General features: G+C 42.7%; 1 protein-coding gene across 8 annotated transcripts in view; it reads right to left on the bottom strand.

The window, feature by feature from the left end:
* The window catches only part of msi2b (musashi RNA-binding protein 2b), a 241,950-nt gene extending 223,991 nt beyond the window's left edge, over positions 1–17,959 (bottom strand). For 4 of the 8 annotated variants that reach the window (XM_062407100.1, XM_062407099.1, XM_062407102.1 and 1 more), the window contains exons 1-5: positions 17,744–17,958; positions 17,288–17,328; positions 16,783–16,864; positions 16,137–16,221; positions 5,644–5,685 (exon numbers count right to left, since the gene is read on the bottom strand). In XM_062407100.1, coding sequence (XP_062263084.1) covers positions 5,644–5,685; positions 16,137–16,221; positions 16,783–16,864; positions 17,288–17,328; positions 17,744–17,805 — 312 coding nt within the window. In that variant the 5' untranslated portion in view covers positions 17,806–17,958. Of the gene's footprint in view, positions 1–5,643; positions 5,686–16,136; positions 16,222–16,782; positions 16,865–17,287; positions 17,329–17,743 lie in introns of all 8 variants that reach the window. The other 4 variants (XM_062407104.1, XM_062407105.1, XM_062407106.1 and 1 more) reach the window with 2 other exon arrangements.
* Positions 17,960–24,755: the final 6,796 nt, after the last annotated feature.

Raw genomic sequence — 24,755 nt, 5'->3', positions numbered from 1 at the left:
TAAGGACTTTTGACCTTGAATATTCGTTCAGACTCATGCAGCTGTGCAGATCTGAGCGGGAGCGGGGAAGGCTGGTGCTTTTAATAAACTCACGGGGACATTCAAGGGGGCTGGCAGCCACAGAGGTTTCATTTTCGTGGCAGTGAGCTGTGTCATTTAAAATAAGGATCATTTTGAGAAGGAGGAAATATCATAATACTAAATCTAGATCAAATAACTGAGCAAGGTGTAAGACTGGATTTACAAGGCCATGTAATCCTAACAGACTAAAAAAAGAGCACAGAGAGGGAAGGAGGGAGAGAGCGAGCGAGAGCACATGTTCAAGTTTGTTTTTGAATTTGTGTACGAGATGTAATATGTGTATGTGTATTATTATGTCACACAGTACAGAGGCACTGCGGGGATGAAAATGTGTGTTTACTTCATGCAGCTTTATTATTAGACTTCATTAAAACTTAAGACTTTAAACCTGGAGAACCTCAATACACCTGAGACTCTTTCCTGCAGGTAAGAACATTAAGTACACACCGTCACTGAGCGACGTGTGAGACGCAAACAACAGGAGGAGGTGGAGCTGGTCAATATGCCGTTCACAGAAAGTGTGTGTGAGAGAGAGCGACAAAAAGTCATGGTGACAACCTGTTCACAATGGCTTACACCTGGTTTGTACTCAGCTCTGTGCAGGATCCATGCAGAGCCAACTCAAGTGGCCCCGGCCATCGACAGCATTTGTGTCTGGTGTATCTGTGTCATTCTGCCATTTCACCTCCAAACACTAGTTGGCAGTGGGGTTTCTTTGTCAATGCATGTGGCCAGAGGCAACTTACACTGAGCAATCACGTTGGAGCAAATAACTATTGATTAATGGTTGTTTATGAAACACTTCATATTATTTGTTGAATTGTCCCATAGCTATCAATTAAGTCGTCATTTTTTTTTTTTACTTTTACTCAGATTACCCCAATACAGTAAAAAGAGAATTGTGTTCATTTGCAGCCACTGAGAGGCATGGATAAGAGATTTGACCAATAACAGCTGCTGCCTGAATCACTACAATTACATTTCTAGAAAGCTCATATCAGATAACAGCAGAGGGTATGTGGCTACACAATATCCGATTAAATGCAGAAGTATAAATTGGCGTTTATGATGCAAAAAATCCCTTCATCAGGTGCATGGCAAGGCCTCGCCCATTGCTCTGTAAATGGCTGCCATTTACATGGCTCTAAATGTTCCTTCCTTTCATTTCCATAACAAGCCATCAGAACTCATCTCCCACTGAAGTGGCCACAGTCCCACTGGCAATTAAAATCATGCTGGGACATGCCATGGTTGTGTGTGACTCCACTGTGGGAAACAAAAGCAGCGGCAGCAGCGGTAATGACGCCAACAGTCGAGTGGTAAATCTCGAGCAGTGTCGGCGGAAACGGGCACTTTGATTCCTCCAGGAAACGGCGAGCAGGCCTCGTTTACATCTTTTACTGGGAGCCTTGCTGGAAAATATCAAAAAACAAGGAGACGGCGAGAAACAGCCTCATCTCTGTCTTCTTTACGACTTTCTTTCAACAGTCACAACACTAAAAAGGGGAATATGAGTTTTTAGAAAAATTATCTCAGGATCTCAAGATATTTAGATGAGACAGAATAAAGACTTTATAAACAGATTTGAATAGTCTTTCTTGATTTAAAGTGCACACATTTTGTTAATTTGCGAGTTCATAATATTATGCTTGCTGTAATTTTCTGTTGGGAACAATTGGTTTTAGCTCTGTTTTAGTCAGAGAGAGACTGGAGGAGGATGCATCACATTGGTAAGTTTTGCTTTTGTTGGGTGTTATCTTATTATTACATTATTATCTTATGTATTTATATGTATCATTATAATTGTGTAATCTGCATGTCATGTGTTACTTGATGATGAAGACACATTATGGAAAAAAAGCCAGGAATGCAAATGACTCCTATTAGGCTATTCAGAGCAAATGTTGTCTGAAGGAGGGAAGGTTAGTTTGAATCGTCAGCTAGAAAACTCACTATATTATGTCAATCAGCGTTCATACTTGCATCTGATCATTATGTATAATTTCTTTTTCTATGGAGACAAGGTCAATGCAAATATCAATTGTATGTATATGATGCAGAGTCACAGCAGAAATAATGGCAGGGCCCTTTTCATGAGACTAGTGGATGCTGACTACAGCACACAACAATTTGGTCTCCGTGGTCCCCGAGCTTCCTTTGCACCGAGCCGAGCCTCCATCACGACAAATACATGCCAAGAGAAGTTATTACATCTTTCTGAAACATAGCGTTAGACTTGTTAAGCTTAAATGGAAATGAGCGGTAGTGATATGTCACACAGCGCTGGACACATATTTAATGATTGAGGCAACTGCTTGAACTGTCACTGAGTGTCCACATTGATAATGAGATGAGATGCGTTAGGTTCTGTCGGATTCAGCTCAGTGACTGATCACATTTTGCATTGGCTTTGCCGTTTTGTCAAGACATTTGTTTTTGAATCATCATTTCTCACAAGGGAAAACCTGATCATGCCCATGACATGATGAACAAAAAACATCTCCATTTGATATTACGTTTTTTCAAAAAGTTTGCCAAAGTCCAAAATAAAGAATCCCGATTTTAAATCCACTGCAATGGATGACATCAAATAAAAGCACTGCTGCCTGTGACAAAAGTAAACTGAGAAGTGTTTGTTGTGAAAGTAAATGCTGAAACATTTATGCAGAACTCCTGGCATTTTAAAGCTACTTTTAGCTGCCTATCTAATAAAGCCATGGCTATTCCCAGCCCGGCTGTATAGGCTGGGGAGGAGACAGAGGCATAAATGAATGTGCATAAAGCACTTTGCATCACATCATCATTGTTTAATCCTTTCATTCTCATCTGTCAATCATCAACGGATGCACCCTAATCCCTGCATATTTGTGGCCCTGTCTGAATTGATACCTTCAACATGACTTGTAAGCACAGCTTCCATTTCTAATACAAAATGGTTTTTAAAGACTTAAGATAAGCTTCAGTCAGGTGACATTTATTTGCAAGGCGTGTGCCAGTTTGCATTTCTTAAGCATGTTTTCTTTGAGCAACGCGACCTGTGGTGACCTCCACGTTTTGTCCTTTACCAGTTCTCCGGTGCGGATGGATGCAAGACAAAAGAAATACTAAAATCAAATATTTAACAGATTCTCAAGCTTAAGGAGGAAAACAGAGGCAATCAGCACCCTGTGACTGATTTGTCACACAAAAAACATATTTGTCTTATCATGACAGTAGCCTATAATCCAGTGTTTCGCTTTAAATTCTCCACAATCATACCTATACAAATGTCCTGAGCTGTCATACATGTCACATTATATTTGAATTAAATGTCCGCCTGGCTGTCTGCTTTAGTATATGCTGATGATAAGCTATTGTCCAGCTCTATTCGTCTGCCTGTGACTGGGTGTTCACTGTGGCACTCTCTGTGTTTTTGAGCTAGTGTCCGCTATTGCTGCTGATACAACTTGTTTTTCCTGTGATCCTGTCATCCCGGTGCAAACACCTTCAGTTGTTTACAGTGAAGTGTCCTCTGTGTTCACCTTCACTTCCTGTCTGTTTCCAGCATTACTCTACGTGTCGTACATACTGTATGGTTTCTACCCTACTGCAGCATTCAGCAGCATGGAGGTCATTGGCAGGGTTACTCGTGAGGTCATTGTTCGCCGTGAGAAAATTAACGCTGATTGGTCTCGTCACGATTCGCTCCCTGGAACCCCCGTGCCACCGAGGCACCTGCCAAACCGAGATTCTTTACACGAGAGTGGAGCCTATTCAACAGCTGCATAAGCAGCCAGGCAGACAGACATTGGCGGGGGAAGAGGGACAAAAGAAAGCTAATGCAAAACAGTGAGGACTTTCTGGATGGGAACCTTAAAGAGTGGGACCTCTTTGAAAGGTCTTAAATCAATTAAACATACAATCCCATGCAATGTTAATCTATCTGGCTTAATCCCATTGCTTTAAGATCCTTTATAATCCACGTTCAATACAACCATTTTACTTCTTTAACAAGCTTGCCCCATGGTGATTTTATAAATCATTGGTACCAGGCTTTTTTCTGTGCCACAAATTCTTATATGAGGTCATTATTTCACTGAGTTATGAATCCCTCAAGGTCATGTGACAGATATGTTTAAGATCAGGAGAACACATCAACATACTGTATTTACCTGTTAGCGAGTCATGGTTAGAGAAACACTATTTAAAAAAGATTTACATTACCAACCGCGGCAAGAGGATTTTCTTGTTACCGGAAAAACTGGAAACTCATGAATAATCCCTCCTGTCTCATTGCACATTTGACTATTAGGAACGCGGTTAAAGTGACACACTTTGCCATGTAAGAAAATGTGGAGAAGCACAGGTAGTTTCTCAACCATGTGCCGATATCCTGAAGTCACGTGCCCTCGGCTTTGAAAGTCCGCACTGCCAATTCCTAATTTGAAACCTGAACAACTCTTTAACAATGCCTCCCTCTGATCTGTTGGGAAGGAGAAAATCTATTATCGATTTCCACCTGGTGTAGGTGGGAAAAGCCCCGATAACGCTGTTGAATAGCACTACACTGTACTCTGCTGTAGACTGCACATTAACTGCTGGGGGATGGTGCTAGGCGGCATGTCAACAAAGCCCTTGACTACGCCACAGCACCATCTGCACACATTGAATATTTAATTGTCATTTGAACTGCTCAAGACCAGTAATCAAGAGAGAAAAAGATAATATGCATCATAAAGAGGTCACACGACAGTTCCTGTGTGATTGGGGCTCTGTGTCTTTTCTTTTTTTTTTTTAAATCATCTATTGTCTTAATGCTAATTGTGATCATTTCTGCATGCATGAGCCACAATTCAAGATATTTCCAAATCACTCATGTCATTCAGCGCCATTCAACTCTGAATGCTACACAAAACATCTCAACAGACTTATTATTCTGGCGGCAAATGTAATTTGTCTCCGTCAATGAGAAGTCAGCAATCATGTCGTGCTAGTTAAGTCAAGCCAACGTAAAGCTATTCACATAAGAACGGTATATATTCCACAATGTGCATCTTTTAAAGTGTTGCAACAGCCAACACAAGAAAAGATTATCTTGATTCCACCAACAGTAGCTGCTCATCTGAAGAGGCTGTCACCTGTCAGCCCCAAACTCAAGCCAACACACTATAAATCTTCATTTCATTCTGCTGCGATGGAAACATACCGCACTTATAAGACAGAGTTCATTTCAAAAAGCATTTGTGCCTATGCCAAGGGATGAAATGCTAAAATAAGCATGACACAAGCACTGAAAAAAATTAAGTCGATTTAAAAAACAGAGAGGTAATACAAAAAAACATAACCTCAATCATGCTGAAAAAAATTCCCTTAAATGTAATATGTCCAACTTTAATTGCTTTGGCGAAAAACGGCACAGACGAGATGAGAACAATGGAGCCACACTCTGTACTTCTCCACAATAACAAACAGACAAGCACTGCCTCTTTGTATCTGCTGCGTGTGAACACAAAATTAGGTAAGCTGGTGACATGAGACATAATCATTTTCTTTGAGCAGGGTTAGTGGCCAATTTATTCTTACCTTAGGCTGGGCGCGACGGGGAAAGGCAACCTTAGGATCAATCTGAGAACGAGAAGAGAAAGGCAAAATTGTTGTTAAAAGGAGAAGCTGTGATATTTCAAGGGTGAAAAGCAATGAACAGGTGTTGAAGCTGTTTCTAAAACTCCAGAGCCCCAGAAAAAGAACCCAGAGAGCTGTTTATGGAGCTGAACATGAGAGACAATTCCGATGGTTACAATTTAACCCTCTGTGGCTGTGAAATACACACAAACAAGTAGACATACAAGCGCAGTAAAACCTGTATAAAAGGACATTTATTAGAAGTTGAGGCTTTTGATTGACAATGAATCTTGAGCCATTAACCCCTCATCCACATTAATGTGGATATCTCACAATAAATCGTTTTTCCTCTAAATGTTCGGCCTCTCGTCCACATGCACACAGTGTCGTAAGTCACTAAAATGGCGACTTCCAACGTAAAGATTTTTGAGTTTCCGTGTGAGTGTTTGGGAAACGATGTTGTCTACTTCGTGCATGCCCAATGTTGCTCTATTTACATAGACTAGAAATGACAACATTGGCATTTCTAGTCCAGGACATCTAACTCATGCTAGCAATGTTCGTCTCTGGTATTTCGTTCAATTGTTAATAAAAAACTATATCGCCACCTACTGCCCCGGAATGCTTGTTTCAGCATTTATAGGCATTTTTGTGTTCTTGTTTGAATGGATATGTTTTGCATAATGCAAGAAAATATCCATTCAAAAACATATCCACGGTTCTGTGGACAACTCCTAAAATTTCGAAAGGCTTCACAATCACACTGTGGTGATCCAGGCAGTCTGCAGTAGCACTGGAGATGCATTCTCAGAAACGTACACTGCATTCAAGAGCAGTTAAATGATCACAATTGCAATTTAAGGGTTTGTTACAGGCATTGTTATATTCCAGGACCATGTAGACATGTTGCAGTCAAACAATTCAAACTAAACAAATAGTAAATAATAGCTAAATGTTGGTAATAAATCAGTTCTTAGTGCAGTGTGCTGTACATATATTCCTACTGACTACTTCATTTGTAAAATAACATTTACCTCACTGTGCAATAACAGAACCTCATTAGTCAGTTTACATTAACCCCTACTCTAAAACAGCAAATCATCCATATTACTGTTGCCGTATTACCTGCCTCCTTTTTAATTATACTGGGGCAAAGATGTGAACCAATAGCTGGTTGGATTTCAAGTCGAGCGAATCAGGATTGTCAGTGTGGGTTAACTTTTCTCGGCGGGAAAAACCTAAAAGAAGGACAATCAATTCTGACGTTTAGAATTGAGGCCAAACAGTTCAATCCTGGTTTCATCAGACCAGACGAGTTGGTTTCTCGCAGTGGGAGAGTCCTGCAGGTGCCTGTCTGCAAACGTTCACTGAGGAGACACTGGACACTCACACCAGTGCACTGTTGCAATGATGGTTGTCCCCCTCTGGACGTTTCTCCACACAGAGTCTCTCGAGCTCGGCCAGAGTGACCATCAAGATCTTGGTCACCTCTGTTACCAAGGCCCTTGATTGTTCAGTTTGGCTATGCAGCCAGCTCTAAAGAGTCCTGGTTATTTGAAACAGTCCTGGAGGCCACTCTGCCTTTGGAAAACCTTATTTACAGCAGAAATGCTTCTGCAGCCTAATTAAGATCAGTGCCTGGACATAATTCTATCTCTGAGCTCAGCAGGCAGCTCACCTCATGATCTGGTTGTTTACTCTGATATTAACGATCAGCCGTGAGAGCCTATATGTAGACTAGTTTCTAAATCATATCCAGTCAATTGAAGGTGGATTCCAGAAAAGGTTTGCAAATGCTGATCAAGGATAATTGGAGGCACCACAGCCATGTGTCATATCAAAGGGTTAATAGAACTTGTGTCAATGTGATTTCATTTTTTCAATTTTAATACATTTGCAAAAACGTTGTTTACCTTGCGACATTGAATGTATGTTCATGACGGAAAGATTTAATCTAAATTAATTAATGTAGACTTAAGATGCAATAAAACAAAATATGGAAAAAGTAATTGAGTAAAAACGAATGTTACAAAGCAGTTAGCGCTGAGGCTGGCCTGCCCGTCGCTCTGCTGGTCGTGGCCGCTGCAGAGACTCACTTTTATTTTAGGCAGGAATTCCTGATTGAATATGACAGGGAGAAAATGAGAGTCTGAGGCCAGTGACGCCTCCAGATATTGCCAGATAACCAAGAGGATGCATCAGATCAGCCTGGTTCTCCATCTTGTGCTTGTTATTTCATTAGCCTAATTTTCCTTATTAATTGCACTTGGATGAAGGAATGCAGTTGGGTGTCTCATCAACATCACACTTGGAATGAAGAGGAACTATCACAAACAGAATACCTACGAATGTGAAAAGGAAGATTTGCAAAAAAGGTAAAAGATCAAAAAATGTCTTTGGCAGAATGTTACTAATTTCAATTTAACAAAGAATCCTATTCATGTGTCGAATCTGAAAATTTACAGTTACTGTATCTATTCTATGCATTTGTAAAAGTGACTCCTTCAGCACAGATGGATGTATTTAAGAAAGATGTCTCTCTTTCTGCTGAGGAAAACAACAGCGAGAGAATGAATCAAGGAACGCGAGAAGAAAAGACGCCATCTGCGCAGATCAATTACGCCAATGAGACTGACTACGATTGAATGCGTTTGAAGAGAAACCATGATGTGCAATGCCATTGTCATCTCTTCTGTGGGTCTCTGTTATTACCATTATCTTTCCAAATCAGGTCAAAATGAGAAATGAATTCAATAACACCTGGGTATGGCAACCCTGCTTGTAATGAATTTCATTTAAAGATTTGTTTTAGCACTTAGCCCCCGGCATAACCAATTCAAACTCAATTATTTTGTGCTCCCTATTCGAGCAAAGACAACACATAATGCTTTGAATACCAAAGTCCAACACTTGGCAATATATCTAACGTTCTAAACCTATACAAAGCGTATCAAGTCCACGATTCATCGCACTGCATGAAGTCCTGAGCAGGACATTTTTTTGTCCCGCTCAGAACTTCTGCTCACTAGAAAAAAAAAGATTCCTGTTTGCACAAGAGTGAACTTTAACACAGCGCCAAGGGAGGTCACGCAGCTTTCTGCCAGTTTAGAATATTAGAATTATCACAAAGAGCCTCAGAACCTGGTTAAAACGGGGCTAATTCTTAGCATTGTTTAAATCGCACTCGCAGCAAGGCATCCAAATCAGGCAACGAGGACTTACTATGCAATCCTTCTGAGAAATGCTGTAGCAGAACCTTTTTGGGTCACACCGTGTGATGAATGACTCCTTTGAGAAATTAAATTCATGAGGAAGGGAGATGTTGTAATTTTTGTCCTTCACTTTACATATTTGTGTGCATGGGATTTACATGCACAGGTCGCCGTTGTGTGTAAGGCCAGGCTCTGTACCACCGTACCACTGAAGCACAGAGGATGTTGTCTCCGATTCACCTGATACTTCCTTACTGAGACAGTTTTTGTTATGCAACACATGCGCTGTCCGGTTTTGGGATCAGCCAACCAGACCTGCCTGCTGCACTTGTTCCAGTAGTTCCATTTATAGAGTACTTGCAAATCGTATTTCACTCAAGTCTAGGTTCATCTATCAATACCTTAAAAAACATTAACCCTATTTAAAAAGCCATTAAGAAAGGTACTTTTGTTAATGGGTTGGTTGGGGGGGGGGGGGAGAAACACTCTTTTGTTCAATGGCTCTCACTTTAATTCAGCTTTCCTTTCCAGCAACAGCTGAACGCAACAAGTTTAGGCGTTTTTCTCTGTGGCTTGGATTCCGGGAACAAATCACAAGCTGTTGCAGAGGCAGAGAAGTCGATTTTAAGGGAACACGTGTGCCGAGAAGCGCATTAAAAACACTTTGGCACGAAAAATAATTCCCGTAACGTATTGAGTGTCGTAAACTGAAGACACATAACCGTAGTGTAGAACACTAGACCTCCCATCCAGCTGTAGCTGCATGGTTATCGTCTAGTAGCAGTAAAAGTGCTTTATTAATCTGCCTCCAGGAAATTTTGATCATGGAAACATCAGCCACAGAGCACACCAACCAAACAGCACATAGATCAGAAACCTGACTTGGAGCTGAATGAACAATCTGCTCTGAATTTGAATGCGCTCCACCCTTGAACATTACGTTTTATTGCTTGCCATATTAGCTGCTCCGATGAGGGAATGTAGTGCTGTTAAGCAAATAAAAGCCAGTATTTATCTTTGTTTATTGTTTGTTTTTTTGTACTGTGGAAGTGTGAAGGTCATTGGGACCACAACATTCATTAAGGAGAGATTGATTTGACTGCTGTGCAACAAGAGAACATCCGCTAAGTGATGATGCCTATTGTTGTCTTTTTTAAGTAGGAGTGTTTATTTTGACACATTGCAACATGGAAACAGTCCAACTTTCACAAAGCTATACGGCCAAAATGTTTGTCATTGACAGGATGCCCAGAATGACAGTAGTCCAGTAATCAAATCGTCAATTGACGGAAAATTTATCAGCAACCATTTTCATTATTGATTATGTCACATATATTATTTTTAAGTTATAAATAATCTTGTTTAACTACTCAAACATTACAGTAAATTGAATAATGACCAGACAATTTGGGAAACTTGACAACTTCTTGGGCTCTGAGAAATCGGAAGGACTTGTTTTTTAGGCTGCAGTGTTTCCCACAGAATTCAGCCAATATATTGCTTTAGCAGAGGTGCACGTGCATGCGCATGAGAGTCGCTGTCAGACACAACACATTCTGAGTAACAGATACACACATAGTGAAGGACAAGTTCTCGCCTGAGAGACAGAGCAGCGGGTATGACCACAACTGCAGCTGAAACCCTGAGGTTTGACTGTCTGCGTGGACAGAAACCTTTTTTGGACAACGGATAGAGAGCGAGCACGTGGGATATAGCACAGTAAATAGCGCTGTACACAGCTATACAATTTTGTTAGAGATCTCTTATTATTTGAAGTGTCAAATGGGAAATACTGAGGCCAAAAACCATAACCATAACTCTATACTTCCACATGTGTCGAATCCTATGCCATTGGCTTGGTTGCGAGAAAAAACAACTGTCTTCAGGATGTACGGGGTGGGGTTCCTGTTTCCCATTGATTATATAAATGTGGACAAATAATGGCAGCAGAGCCTGTTATGTGCAATGTCTGCAATGATGTCATCATTAAAGGGCCCTGCAATGATGGCGTATGGGGCTTTAGCCATATGGTAAATCCAATGCATCTCGGTTTACACCGTTCAGTCCATGCAAGAGCGTAGATGATGTCATGTGCAGTAAGTACCTCACACAGCTGCATGTCAAGAGCCTTTTCCTCAATCTGAAGCACATCTGATCCCCCAGTGGAGCAGTTCATGTGCATCTGTTCACCTTATAGCCTCCGTGCATTAGCCCAACAAGTGTTTTTCGGAATTAATTGTTGAGATTTTTCAACACGATCTCACGCACGGCACAAGAGTGCATATCCCGAGACATCGTACAACCTTATACGTCTGCGTAATAAATGAGAACAGACCGAGAGGAATCCCAGCAAACCCCTACCCCCCCACCGGTCTTTTATCTTCCACAGCCTTTTACTGCGGGGTCTCGGAGGGCTGCTTCTGCATGGGACTGCGGGAGATCAGGGCAGGGAAACAGCATATATCTGAAGTTCACATCTCACAAAAAGGATTTCATATATTATTGCAGCTCCTGGGTAAACTCTCCTCCTCTCTCTTAAGACGTATCTACACGAGCATGATGATGTGGTGTTTAAGCAAAAAGCAGGAGCCTTATCAAAGCCCGCAGCCTCTCCCAATTTAAGTGTGTTAGCAGGTCCACAGGTGTGCTCATGTGATACCGATGCATTGGACAAGAAATTACAACATTAATGTTTCATATCTGTGCTGTCAATCTTTACTGATTTTTTTTTTTTTTTTTTTTCCCCTGCTCTGGAGTAACATGCCGAAAAGGCAGTTTGTTCTGCTCCTCAAATCAATAATGAGAATTTTACCAATGTCACACTCGGCAAGCAAATCATTTTTTCCCCCTTTAAAATATGCAAGGCCAGTATTTGCGAGTGTTATCCAGATTCCCTGATCTAACAAAAAGATATTCCACTGCTGCTCTGACAAACATCTATGTTCTGTATGTACCGGCAAGACACGGACCCAGTTTTAACTAATAACGCTCTCAGCCATAATTAAGTGTAGGAAACACAGCACCTGCTAGACGAAAAAATAAAAAAAGGGCCGTGAGTCAGAGTGTAGCTCGCCGACTGAACTTTGCTTCCAAATCCTATCTGATGAACGGGCTTTAGATTTGTCCGGAACAGCTGTTCGTCCGAGCCCGCTCTCCTCCTTCCTTTTCTCTTGGGTTGTTTCCTGTCTCACCTACAACATCAAACCTGCCAGCGGAGGCTGACCTGCAGGTCATTCAATAAAGGCTGGAATTACGCCAGCACCACACGGAATATGTTTATCTTCCTTGAGACATTGACGTTTGTAGGTTCTACAAGTCGCAGTGAATGAACACTGGAGACATATTGCCGTCTGAACTACAGAGACGGGTATGACACGCTTATGAAATCCTTTATAAATCGAGCCTTTATAAATTAAATAAACCTTGATGGGGTTTTTTTTTCAGCATAACTTTAAACAATAAAAGAAAATCCCACCCTGGAATCACTGTATTGCTTTGTAAAGCTCTGACCTGTTATTTCTTAAATGCAAAATCATGTTCACTGATCTCCTCTGTTTTGCAACCGTCTGCCTTGAAACATCTTCAGGAACAGATGCTGTGTGGTTGAATATTTCTAAACTGAACAAAGCATCATGAAAAATGGTAAATATGTTCTGAATTACCACAGCATGTGTGTTTTGAAGCCCCAGGCTGTTCTTCCCCATATGTCTCATTCGCATTCATCCCCGTGTTTTCATAACCGGACCAAAAGCAGAGCACATGATGAAAAAAATGCATAAATAATAAACCTAAATTCCAGTCTTGTGTTTATGTTTAAATATAACCTAATAATTGGCAACTATGTCTGAGCTGAAATGGTGCGCCTGTGTCAGAACTGATCAAATAAGGTAAAAATAAAACTAAAAATAGACGGAATTTCCATTTCCCCCTGCACGACTACTCATAACGCTGCATGAGTCAACCGGCTCACAGTCGCAGCACCTCCGGCCACTCCGTCCGCTCAAGGTGACCGGGGACGGAAACACTGGTGAGGATTTGCCCCGGCGCTGCGAAACGTAGCAGGCCCCGTATCAAACCAACATCTGCAAGCACATCAGGAGGCGTCCACGTCTGCCCCGGACCAGCTCGTTCGTTTTTCGTTATTGCTCTGCAACTTCATAAGAGATATGATAGATTCCCAAGCAATGCAATCTTGATAGCGCGAATGTTAAGATACACAACAGCGCATCAGATACAGCCTGGTGACTAATGGTGAGCAGGACGACGCAGACAGCCTAGGTTTGTAATCTTCTGCCGCACGCCGACGAATAAACAGCACATTAGCAGCTTGGAAATATCAATCTCTGAGTGCATTCGAGTCAACGGGAATCTTTTGTGTGTCACTTACACCGTCGAATGCTCATCCAATTACAGAGATGTCCACCAAAAAAAAAAAGAAACGTACAATTGACCATACCGTGTGCTCTGACAAAGCAACTGGGTATCCCCGTTATTCACAGTGTCATCAATATATTTCATGTTTAGGGCGAAGGTGGAAAAATACAAGACCTTAGGAACAAAGCAAACGAATAAAAAAAGAAGAAAAAATGTTTCATTAACATTAGACAGGAAGGCAAATTGATTGGCTTCATATCTTTTTGAATACAGACGCTGTAAAAAGCCAACATCCAAAATCATTATGTTAATGGTCATTAAAAAACTATTTATCCGGAACAGCCTGGTGGCCCTCGGAGTTTTAGACACTGACCATGTAATCACAACAGCCCCCTGTCTGGCCTCTCTCTCTCTCTCTCTCCCCCTCATTTCCTGTCGGCTCCGGACCGCGTGCTATTTTGAATAAAAAAAATTTGCTGCCAAAACATATGGATTTCTGTGGCGGGTTTTGGGGGGGGGGGGGTGGGTACCTGAAAGAGGTAATGATAAAACTGATAAAAGGGAAAAATGTTTCACAACGGGCCTCCGGTGACCTGCCATTTCAGATAGCACAGGTGTGCAACAAGTTCACAAAACTTTGCCGCGCCTGTGCACACAACTCAAAGAGACGACGATGATTGGATGTCAGGCCTCAAAATGTCAGTGTTCAGTTCTCAGGGTGAAGTGCTGTCAAATCAGAAGGAATATGACACAAGTCTGCCAGAGGTGACCTTTAGCCTGCAGCCAGTGAAATCCTCTGCGTTTGTATATTTAACATATAAAGCAGGAGTGGCCAACAATTACAAAATGCTAATTTTACACCTTTAAATCACTTAAATCACTTAACATGTTTCGGAGGAGCCGGAGAAAAAAAAAAAAACTGTGCGTAAATGCCATGTGAACATTACTGCATATAAGCTGCAGGCGGAAGCTTGGTCAATTTAATATATGAGCAAGAGATCAAACACCTTTCTTTCAGGGGTGAGCTGTGACGCGGTTTAAGACGGTGGTACGAGCAAGGGGGTCATTAAGTTAAATCCAATGAATATCTAACAGAATAATTAAAAGATGCACAAGGAATTGAACCGTGCCCTGATGCCACGACACTCACAACGCCTTGGAGCACGGTATCAAACCGACAACCGCTCTATTTATCTGGCATCCGCACAAGACCGGGTTGTGCAAGCCAACGCCCAGGTGAAACTGTTTTTTTCATGTGCAGTCGTCTCTCACGTGTATCCTCTCCCTAGACCTTTGCTATAACATATATATATATATATGTGTATATATATATTATACTTATTCTTCATTAAAAATGCCAAACGTGAAGTTATCAAACTGCTCTAGATTCTGCATCAAAGTACATTTTGCGTCATTATCCCTTCAAGCGGCCCTCGAACCTGCTGCCTCTCTACAGACGTTTGCAAGGTTTGCAGTGTCATTAGTCTTCCCGCTGTCTTCTCTCTGTAGTCACTCATTTAAAACAGGAGGGCCCTTGTATATTCCACTCGGACCTAGTCCCACAGCACAGCACTGGGGCTGAAAGGGCTTATGTGTAAGATTTGTAATGTTCCTACACAAAAAAACACTGACGCACAAAGTTTGAGTGACATTGTAACACACCGGAGACACCTTGAGTTTTTTTTTTTATTTAATATTCGTAAATCAGCCACTTACAGAGAACTTGATAATAAATAATTAACAGGAAGGAATACGAAGTAACGTCCACTGCACAACAAACGACAACTTTCCTCAAATCTGTATCAATACGTGACAAACAAATCTGACATTTACATTAAACCGATCCGATTTCAGAGTATCCTTAACTTGTACTGCTCCCTTAAATAAAAATGTATACGTCTTTCAAAGTCAAGGATCCAAAAATCCCGTTTCCTCAACATGCACGACTCCATAACTCCGGACACGACCCCCCCACTGTGGAGAAATCCCAGACAAATAGAACTTCGGCCGAATCTCATCTCATCTTACCATTACAGACACATCTCGTATCAAACGACGAGCGTGCTTAATTATTCATCTGCTGCCAAATTTCAAAAGACGAGTAAAATATAGTTCAAAGTTTTTTGTGAAGTGAGCGTCTGGGTGTGTGCCTGTGAAGTCAATTCAGGGGACCCTTTCAAACTAAACACGCATTAACGATATTTATCGATTGACCTTGTGCCTACGGATTGATGTTGTTTTGCTTCATTTCCATACCCACTTTATTTTACATTACAGTAACCAGTTGGTAAAAATATCAATTAATTGAAGTTGATTATTTTCTGCTTTCTGTTAGCTGACTTAAAAAACACAGAGCTCTTCTTTTTTTTTTCTTCTTCTTCTTCTTTTTCTTTATATATCAGGCCAATGTTTTTGGGAGGAGCAGTTTTAAAACCCAGTTCTCAGCACATTGGTCGTGAAACAGTGTAACATGTGCTGGGTCAAACAGTAGCGGCAGCACTTCTGCACAGCACGCCCTTCAGTGGAACATGAGCTATGTGCACGCTGCACATGTGGCTGCAGCGAGGGGGTGGGCGTGTCAGCCCCATTCATCCACAGAAGTGAAAGTGAACACATAATGTTCACCCTGGAGTCGTGTTTTATTGCCGGGTTTAGTGTTGACAGGCACCATCATACTTTTTTAGCCCTTATAAATGACCTTGATCCGTAAACCCTGTTAACCGGGGAGGTGTTTCCCAGGAGGCCTGAGGCCGTCACACGGTTCAGACTGAAGTGTGACTGAGGGTCTTCGTGAAAAACACACACACACAAAAAAAACAACAGGAAATACAGATGAAATGCATCAAAGTGTAGTCACAGTCAACTCACCGTCTTTGAGTCTAATTCGTGGTGTTGTTGAGCTAAGACTTTATCTACACTGGCGGCGTCTGTAAACGTAACAAACCCAAATCCTCTGCAAGACAGACAAGACGAAAACAACAACAATGTTAAAATGCATACATAACACAAAAATGGCAATATTCCAAAAAAAATGTTTCTTATTGCAAATGACATTGAATGCCCCCCCCCCAATGAGCTGCACGACAATAATGAGGCACGATATTCGCGTGACCTTATTATTGTGAGGATATCTCTCTGTGATGCGTTGGTAACTCCACATTATGGACGTCCTGGAGCAGATTTGAACTTGAGACTGAGGACAGCGCCGATCGCGGTTCGCTGTGTTCCAGCGTGAGACGGCGCTACACCAACATTGCGGTGCAGTCACAAAGTCAATGTCAAATTGCATTCGGCCGCAGCTTTACAGCAGTGAGCGTTTAAGCTTATCTGGCTTGCTGTGAAACCACACGCAGGCGCGCGCGCACCCGGGACACAGAAACACATACGGACACACACACACACACACACAGACGGACACACATGCTCGCGGGATTAATACTCAACACGGACAAAGTGAGAGATATCGTTACATGCACGGGGGAAGCAAAAGTAGGAAAGCCCCGGGGTGGTTTACCTTGAGCGTTTCGTCGTGGGGTCTCTCATCACCATACATTCTCTTATTTCTCCGAATTTACTAAAATAGTCTCTAAGGCTGTCTGTGGAGAGAGGAAACATGTCGGGTCATTGGACAGGAACACTGTGCGCATGCTGCTGTCATTGTGTTTCAACAAGAGGAGACAATCACAACAACAAAAAACACCCCGCGATGCGCATAGGGGTCGAATAGAGGACTTCAGATGGACGGAGATCAGGAACAAACACGGTGCGCACACGCGTCCCCGCACACGCATCCGCGCACACTTCCACCACTGCACGGTCCACACATTCGCACGTAAACGAAAGGCAGCGGCCACACAAGCGAGCACTCGCGCACACAAATGAACACAAACAGACACACGGCAAGCAGGAGAAAGAAACTCACACACACTCACACACACACGCACACACACACACACACACATATACATAGAGACAGACACACGCGCTGGACACGGAGGAAGGAGGAAGAACACTCTCACCTGGCGAGGTCTGCCAGCTGAGGCCACCGATAAACATTTTACTGTAAGGGGAAAACACAACAGAAGTGAGTCCAGATGTCAGTTCGGCCATTTTGACGACTAACTACTTCTAAAAGCGACCTTAAAGGATAAAAGGAGGACTGTGGAGACACATCGGCGGCCGGGTAATTATAGTCTATCTACATTTAAAGGGGGAGGCCACTCTCGATACGAAGCCGGAGCTGTTTTATGGAGGTGGTGGTGGTGGTGGTGGTGTGGAGAGAGAGAGGGGGGGGGGGTGCAAAAAACTGCGTGTGGAAACAAACCCGGTGCACGGTGGAAGTGCGCACCGGGAAGGAGGGGAGGGGGGCACGGATCCGGCACGGCAGGCGAAGTCCTCCTCAAGGTGTTGGAGCAGGAGGAAACGAAATCAGAATCGCACGCAAAGGAGGCTGAAATGCGCAGAAATGTCCTTACCCCGGGTCATGCTGGGAGTCGCTCAGGCTTCCGGATGTGGCTTGACTCCCGTCTCCTTCCATGTCTATTCCAAAAAACTATCGGCTGGGACTACAGTAACAGTGACGGACACACACAGATACGGGCTGGAGATATGCAAAGCCCCGCTATGAGAATATTACTGAGCCGGGAATGAAAGCGTCACACGTGGGATCAGCTCAGCCCCCTGCTCCCTCCTCCCCCTCCCTCCTCCCCTCCCTCTCTCGCAGCTCCACGCTCTACCTTGGCCCACAGGGGGGGCGGAGCCTGCCGCTGTCACCTAACCAATCCAATTGACGTCAGTTCGGCCGGTCCGCGAACCAATCCGCCCGATTTGTCATTTAATTAGGAAATAAGGCATTTAGAAAGCACCGGACAGGCACACTGCAGGACCCAAGAACTCTTGATCAGGTAAATGTTGATCACTCCTGCTCAGAGGAAGTCCTCCCCCTTTTTAAAGCAGCAGCATCATATTTGTTATTTTTATTTTATTTTAAATTAGGTGTTTTTGATATTATTCCACTGTATGTTATTGTAACTGGGAGAGCAGCCACTGAAATGGGTGAATTTCTATAAACATAATAAACATTTTGAAAAAAGTGTGGCAGTTTCTATTAGCATGCTAATTCCTATTGGCAGGTAGATATTTAGATTGACCCTGTTGTTATGGATCACAACAACTACTTTATTCACAATTGTGTGTTTATACAAACATTGCATATGTATATTCTCTGCATAGAACATGTCCAGGTAAAAACCGCCTGAGGTGAAAGTGGACTGTTGCTCGTCTAAATCACTGAACAACACCCTACTGTAAGAATCAAGAAATGTTATCCAGTAAATGTACCTTAGTCATGTTTGCATGGTATATTACAATTAATTAGAAAGAATAATTCAGTCCACACATAGATCGTGAAAAATAATTGTATTTAACATAAATACAAAGACGAGAAGTAATATAAAGATGGAAAATAGATTATCAGTTGTTTTGTGAACATGCACAAGCTAAGACATGAAATAGTTTCAATAAAGTAAACATTGCATGAGAAATAAAACAGATATTATGCAGCACCGTTTGTTTTTTTTAAATAGGTCTGTTAAAGAATATATTGCAGAAAGCATGCAATATAATTGTAACTGATTTCCAACAACTGAACTCATATTACCGGAAATACTGTTAATTACAAGGTCATTGGTGATTTGTTAGACTTGTATTAAGTGCAGATCAATGAGTTATGTCCTAGGTGCCCAAGTTTAAAAGTCCATACCATAATGGGGTCCTACGAACAACGCAAGCCTGTATTTATCAACATAATAAATGTACACACTCACAATAAAAAACTTAACAATGACAATTTTCAAACGCAGAATAAACCAAGGGTCGGATTTTAAAAGGTGTCTGATGTTTGATGCCAGGGTCGATTATTGGAGAAAGTCTCCTGAGCCATAAAAATTGGTGTTTAGGCAGGTTGGAAGCCAAAAGGTCCCTGAGAAGCTCTGTAGTCGACCCCGAGGTCTGACCTGTAACCGCTGTGTTCACGATGATAGCCAACAAAGGCCGTTCCTTTGGGGATCAATAAGGTTTGGTATCCATACAGACAGAGGAGGGATTATGGATCTCTTCATGTAGATGACCTATAACGAGCTGCCAGCTCTGGCCTCTACACCATGTTCAGAATTCTGGAGATAATCTGTCTCTGCCCTCTCGTGACCCTAAAGAGGGGAAGCCAGGTGAGAAATAATACAAGGGCAAGACATTTGAAATGGAAAAAAATATTTAGTCCAAAAGTATGTCTGAAAAGTTGTTTGTATCCATGCCCTATATCTTAGCAGAGGTCAGATGGCAGCTTCTAGTTTTCTTAGAAAACAAAAGACTACCCAAGTTTTGCATGAAATGTAACTGGTGATCATGTTTCATCAAGCACACTCCCAGAGGTTCTCAGTTGGTCTGTCTGTGCTGACTGTTCATGGCTCCACCAGAAGGAATCACTTATCTGGCCACATAGCATGTTTTTTGAAAGAGTGACTGAAATAAAAAAATTTAAAAACCTGTTTGACTGTTTAACAACTAAAAGTCTGTTATTAGTCTGGAGACACTCCACATTGATGCTGTCTGAATCCACGAAAACAAAGGTATAGAAGCAATTGGTGGCAATTCTTCGCAGCGCAGCGGTGTCAAAGAAAATGGAAATATGACACCTCGTGTGAAAGACTATTATTTATTCTACCTTCCCCGCGCCATTGTTCTGTCCCATTCGGTGCCACAGTCATGATTACATTACATTATTGTTGCATATTCTGTAAGTTGTCAAATGTGTGGCATCGTCCTACAGCGCATACCCCACAATGAGAATGGGAGGAAATCACATCCACTCAGTCGGCTGCAGAGAGAGAGAGAGAGAGAGAGAGAGAGAGAGAGGGAGCAAAGTGAGCGAGGTTCCAGAGTGATGTGGAATATGAGCTCTGAGGAACAATGGGCTTTAAAGGCCATCACAAGGTGTGTGCGGAAAAAAACACAGTGGCTTTAAAACATGAAGAGCAACTTCTGTCCTGAGATCAAACAAAAACACTGGAGGCCCCAGGTTTTCATGGCAAGTCGAAACATGACAGGAACTGTGCGGCAGGGGCGATTTACAACATCTGATCAGGGTTTGTGAAATAGATCTGAAGCCGCAAAACAACCCGATGCAGGAATCAGAAAAACAATCTCTGGTGGCGCGGTCACCAGGCGAATCATATCTCAGCGACGTATGGAGTGAGAGTTGAACGAGGTTCGGTTCGCTATGTCGCTGTAACACTGATTGAAGGAGAAACATGTATGGATTTTTAAATTGAGCGGTGCTCTCCTTTAATCAGGGCGGCCAACTGCCTGATGAAGGTGCCTTAAATGTTTATCGCGCTTTAAGCAACTTTAGGTGCTCTGACAGCCATGCTTTCTCGAGCAGTTGAGGGTTTGGTGCCAAGCGAGGAAAGAGAAGAAGGGTTATAATTTACTACAGAGTATATAATAAAAAAATCCCTGTTGTTTTAATATCAACGAGGCTCGGTAGCAGTTATAAAGACAAAGATTTGTGGAATCAATCAACTACTGCTGCAAGATGAGCTGCTTCTTTATTGAGAGAAACCTCAACATGCAAAAAAAAAAAAAAACAGAAAAGAGAAAGCTTGTAACTGAGCGAGCTTTCGAGGTGACGACTGGAGGATTTGGGGATGGAGAGAGAAGTAAAAATTGATAGCGTGTGAAAGAGCTGAGGGGGGAAAAGGAAAGTGAGAGAAGCAACAGACTCGCTGACAGTGTTATGAGATGCTGTTTTGAGAAGAGGCATCCTGTTTCCTGTTGCAGTAATTATTACACACACTCTGAATCTTCACTTTGACCTTGGAGAAATTGTTCTTTTGTCCCAAACAGGCCCCGCACAGATTCCTACATCTAATCTATACATGGTGGACGACAACAAAATGTGCCATGATAAATAATGCATGATACTTGCTTTTGAGGGAAACTTAGAATATGGGATTTTACACTTTTAAATATAACTTGCATGATTTTCACAGAGGCTCACCACATGTATTAAGCATGCAATCCCACGTTAAAAAAAAATCCAATTGTCTAATCCAGATCTAACAGAGAGCTCAGAGTAAAGGCCTTCTATCAATTGCATGAATTGACATTATTCAAACACTCTCGAGATGTTGTTATTTCTAATCCGTCAGATTCTGCGAATGATTTCATATTGATTCACTGCGGGTGGAATGATCCCTGCTTTTCTCAGGGGGGCCTATTACACTGAAATTCAGAAAATCCTGGAGAAGGCTTTGGTGACGGCTGCAGATGTGAACAAATTGTCTCCCCCTAGTGTCCTCTTCTTCTCTTTTTTTTCCTTTTTTTTTTCTTTCGCCTTTGCTCAGGCAAAGCAGCTCTCAGACTGCAGGGAGAGGGCCAGACTGAAACATGCATAATTGACAGTCCTATTTCAGGAATTAGCCTCCCACCAACCTGCAGTCTATACCTGCTCTTTCATCCCTGCCTGGATCAAGTTGGCATCTCATAAAAGTCTTCTTTTCTTTACTCCAGCCATGTAGGATTATTTAATTGTAAGGTGGAGAATTTAATTTAACTCTGTTCTCTGTCATTGATTTGAATGTTTCCCCACGGGTGGCTGTGTAAAAACCTTGTTGATCATGATATGTGAGGATTACTGGGAACGTGCGCCTCACACAGAGGAAGCGTCTGAAGTCAGATCAGTGGGAAGGATGTTCTGATGATGAGTGATTTCTCTCTCCCCCATTATTGCCTGTAACTACGCGGATGAGTTAATTAAGCTGTGTCAGAGGCTACGCAACAGCTTTCCAGGTAGATGGGCCACTGTGATATTCAAACATCCACATTATTAAAAAGGAAACTGCCGTACAGGCCTTGCAGATTTTTTTAAACATAACATGCTTCTCAATTATGCTTGCAAATCTCCAATAATACAGTATTTCCTTGACCAACTATATGCAAAAGCAACCACGGACAGTCCTGGGTGTCCCACAGGATCACAGAGCAATCCACTGAGTATAACAACATGCCCAAGGTACTTCAAACTATTCATAAAATACTGCACCAACTGAAGGTGCTGCAGAATTAACTGCATCAGTTCCTGTTTCATCAGTGCAGTCCCGGCAGCCTTATCTGCATTCGTGACCTCGGCGACCCGCGGTTTCATGTGGGGGCTCTCTTCGACCAATCGGGCTCCAAATCAAATGGATGATGACGACATCATTTACCTGCTCCACTGGGCTGAGAGATAAGCTCATGCCCCCGCTGCTCCTCGGAATTTCCTGGCTGCCGCTTGCTCGGCTGCGGAGAGAGAGCTGAGTGTTACAGATGACGACGAGTGGCATTAAGGCACAGCGAGGAGCCGTCCTATCACCTGTACAGTCAGCACAGGGAGAGAAAAGATGTGCACGTTGGACTTTCCGAGAGCTTTGTCAAGACGGGGGGGGGGAACAGCACAGCGCCTCTCTCTCTGGAGAAACTGAATGTCAAGTAAAGTGGGTCGTGTTTTTGGATTCGTTGAATTCAATCGTTGCCTCAAAACGGAGCTGGATTTTGCTTTTGATTCCAAAATCTCTCCCAATCTTTTTTCCCCTTTTTGCATCCAGGCCCATATTTGGGGGTGAAATCCGCCCCATAACACATGTGCACCATGTGTTCGGAGTATGCTGGCTTAATCATGCAAATTCACAGGAACACACTCAAGATTTCCTCTTCATAACAGTGTTAAAAATAGACCCATGCATGGGGCCAGCTGCAACTGTTGTGACACACAATAAGCCTCTGGATGAATAGTTTGCAGAACTCATATAACCAGGTTTATTTCTCCTCCTCTCCGAGTTAATATGCGATGCCTCTGAAAAAAAAATAAAAAATATCTTCCAGAGGCTAAAAATGGTAAGCAGGCCTCTCCGGACTCACCAGCTAAGTGGTGCTTTCTGGCTCTGGCTTTGTTTTCTATCTGCCTCCTTCTTCCTCCTCTCCGTTCCATTCCACTTTCCCTTTCCCCCCCCACTAACTGGCTGCCATCGTATATTTTCTCTGTTGCCAAACACCTCCTATTCTGCAACCGCTGACCTCAACACTGACCTTGCCTTGTCGGTGCCATTGAGATGAGAGTGAGAGATACCATATCCTCTGCTCCCCCGCCGCCCCCCCCCTCCACCCCCCACTTTGCTGCAGGGCTGAATTTTGCCTGTCTCATCAGTCTTCCGGCTGCTGGAGTACGCCTTGTTATTTCATCTCCCGATTCCTACACATTTCACTTCACAGCTGATCAGCGACCGCACTGCAAAACATCGCTCTCGGCCTAAAGAGATGGGTGAGCCTTGCCATATGGACCCAAGCTGTCAATAAAATGGACCGGCGAATAAACTGTGCTTATATATGGCGCTTAGCTTCACACTTAATGCCCCGTTTATGAACACATTCACACATTCTCACACATCCCTCACCCAAGGACACCTGGACAGGGTTGGAGGAGCCGGGGATCGAACCAGCGGCCTATCTCCCGAACCACAGCTGCTTCCAATGCGGATCAATTCTATCAGGACAACTTTATCTGCAGCATTTGAGCGTCCGTGGGTTGGATACCAGCCGCATTCTTGGTTATAACTGGTATTGAGATGCAAGCTCAGAGGATCTGGAACAGCCATTGTTTTAGCCCCAACAATGTGTGTCAGCTTTGGTCTGTCATGAGGATGACGGTGCATGATAAAGGATGGAGGTTAGATCTGTAGGTTGCTGTTTATCTGCTGTAGTTGCCATGATTGCCTCAGGATAAGGTTTCCAAAAATCTCACAAATTAAGTTTCTGCTTACTGCTTTAAAGGGATCTGTTTAAAATATTGATATTAGTTGGATGTAAGTTATAAATTATTAAGTCCTTCGTTTTTCTTCTTCCTTTCTTTACAACATTCTTTGCCAAGAGGGTGTTGTGTCCTGGTGAGGAACACAGTCTCCCTCAGAATTATGTTTTGGGATAAACATTCATTTTATTCCCTTCGCCACAAGAGGGCACTTAGAGCCCTTTGCATGCAATCTTAAAAAAGAAGGAACTGTCATTTGTGTTGTATGTAAAGTCCTCGCTGTTGGGGGGGGGGGGGGGTCTAAAAACCAAGCCCAGGTTCAGCAGCCACACTGACCCTCTGACCTCTCAAGACAGTGCCTTCTGCAGTGTAAAAACTGTTCTCCTGTGTGGTCTGAACTGCCTCTAGGTCTGTGTGCAGTCCCAGGCAAGGGAGTAGGAACAAGGAGATTCTGTTGGCTTGGCTTTGAGCCATCTTTATCAGAGGTGCACCTCAAAACAAAAGAAAATTGACTTTTTCAGCCGCAGAGAGGTAAAAAGTCTCCCAATGATGCAGATTGTAACAAACAATATATTGTCATGTAGTCCACTGTTTGAAATAAATAACAGATAAAGCTGATGGGGAAATTAAATGTAGGAGAGCACAAG

This window comes from Platichthys flesus, chromosome 15 (assembly GCF_949316205.1).
Source record: "Platichthys flesus chromosome 15, fPlaFle2.1, whole genome shotgun sequence".
Lineage (NCBI taxonomy): Eukaryota > Metazoa > Chordata > Actinopteri > Pleuronectiformes > Pleuronectidae > Platichthys > Platichthys flesus.
Note: the sequence above shows the minus strand (reverse complement) of the source record. Positions and strands in the feature narration are given on the sequence as shown.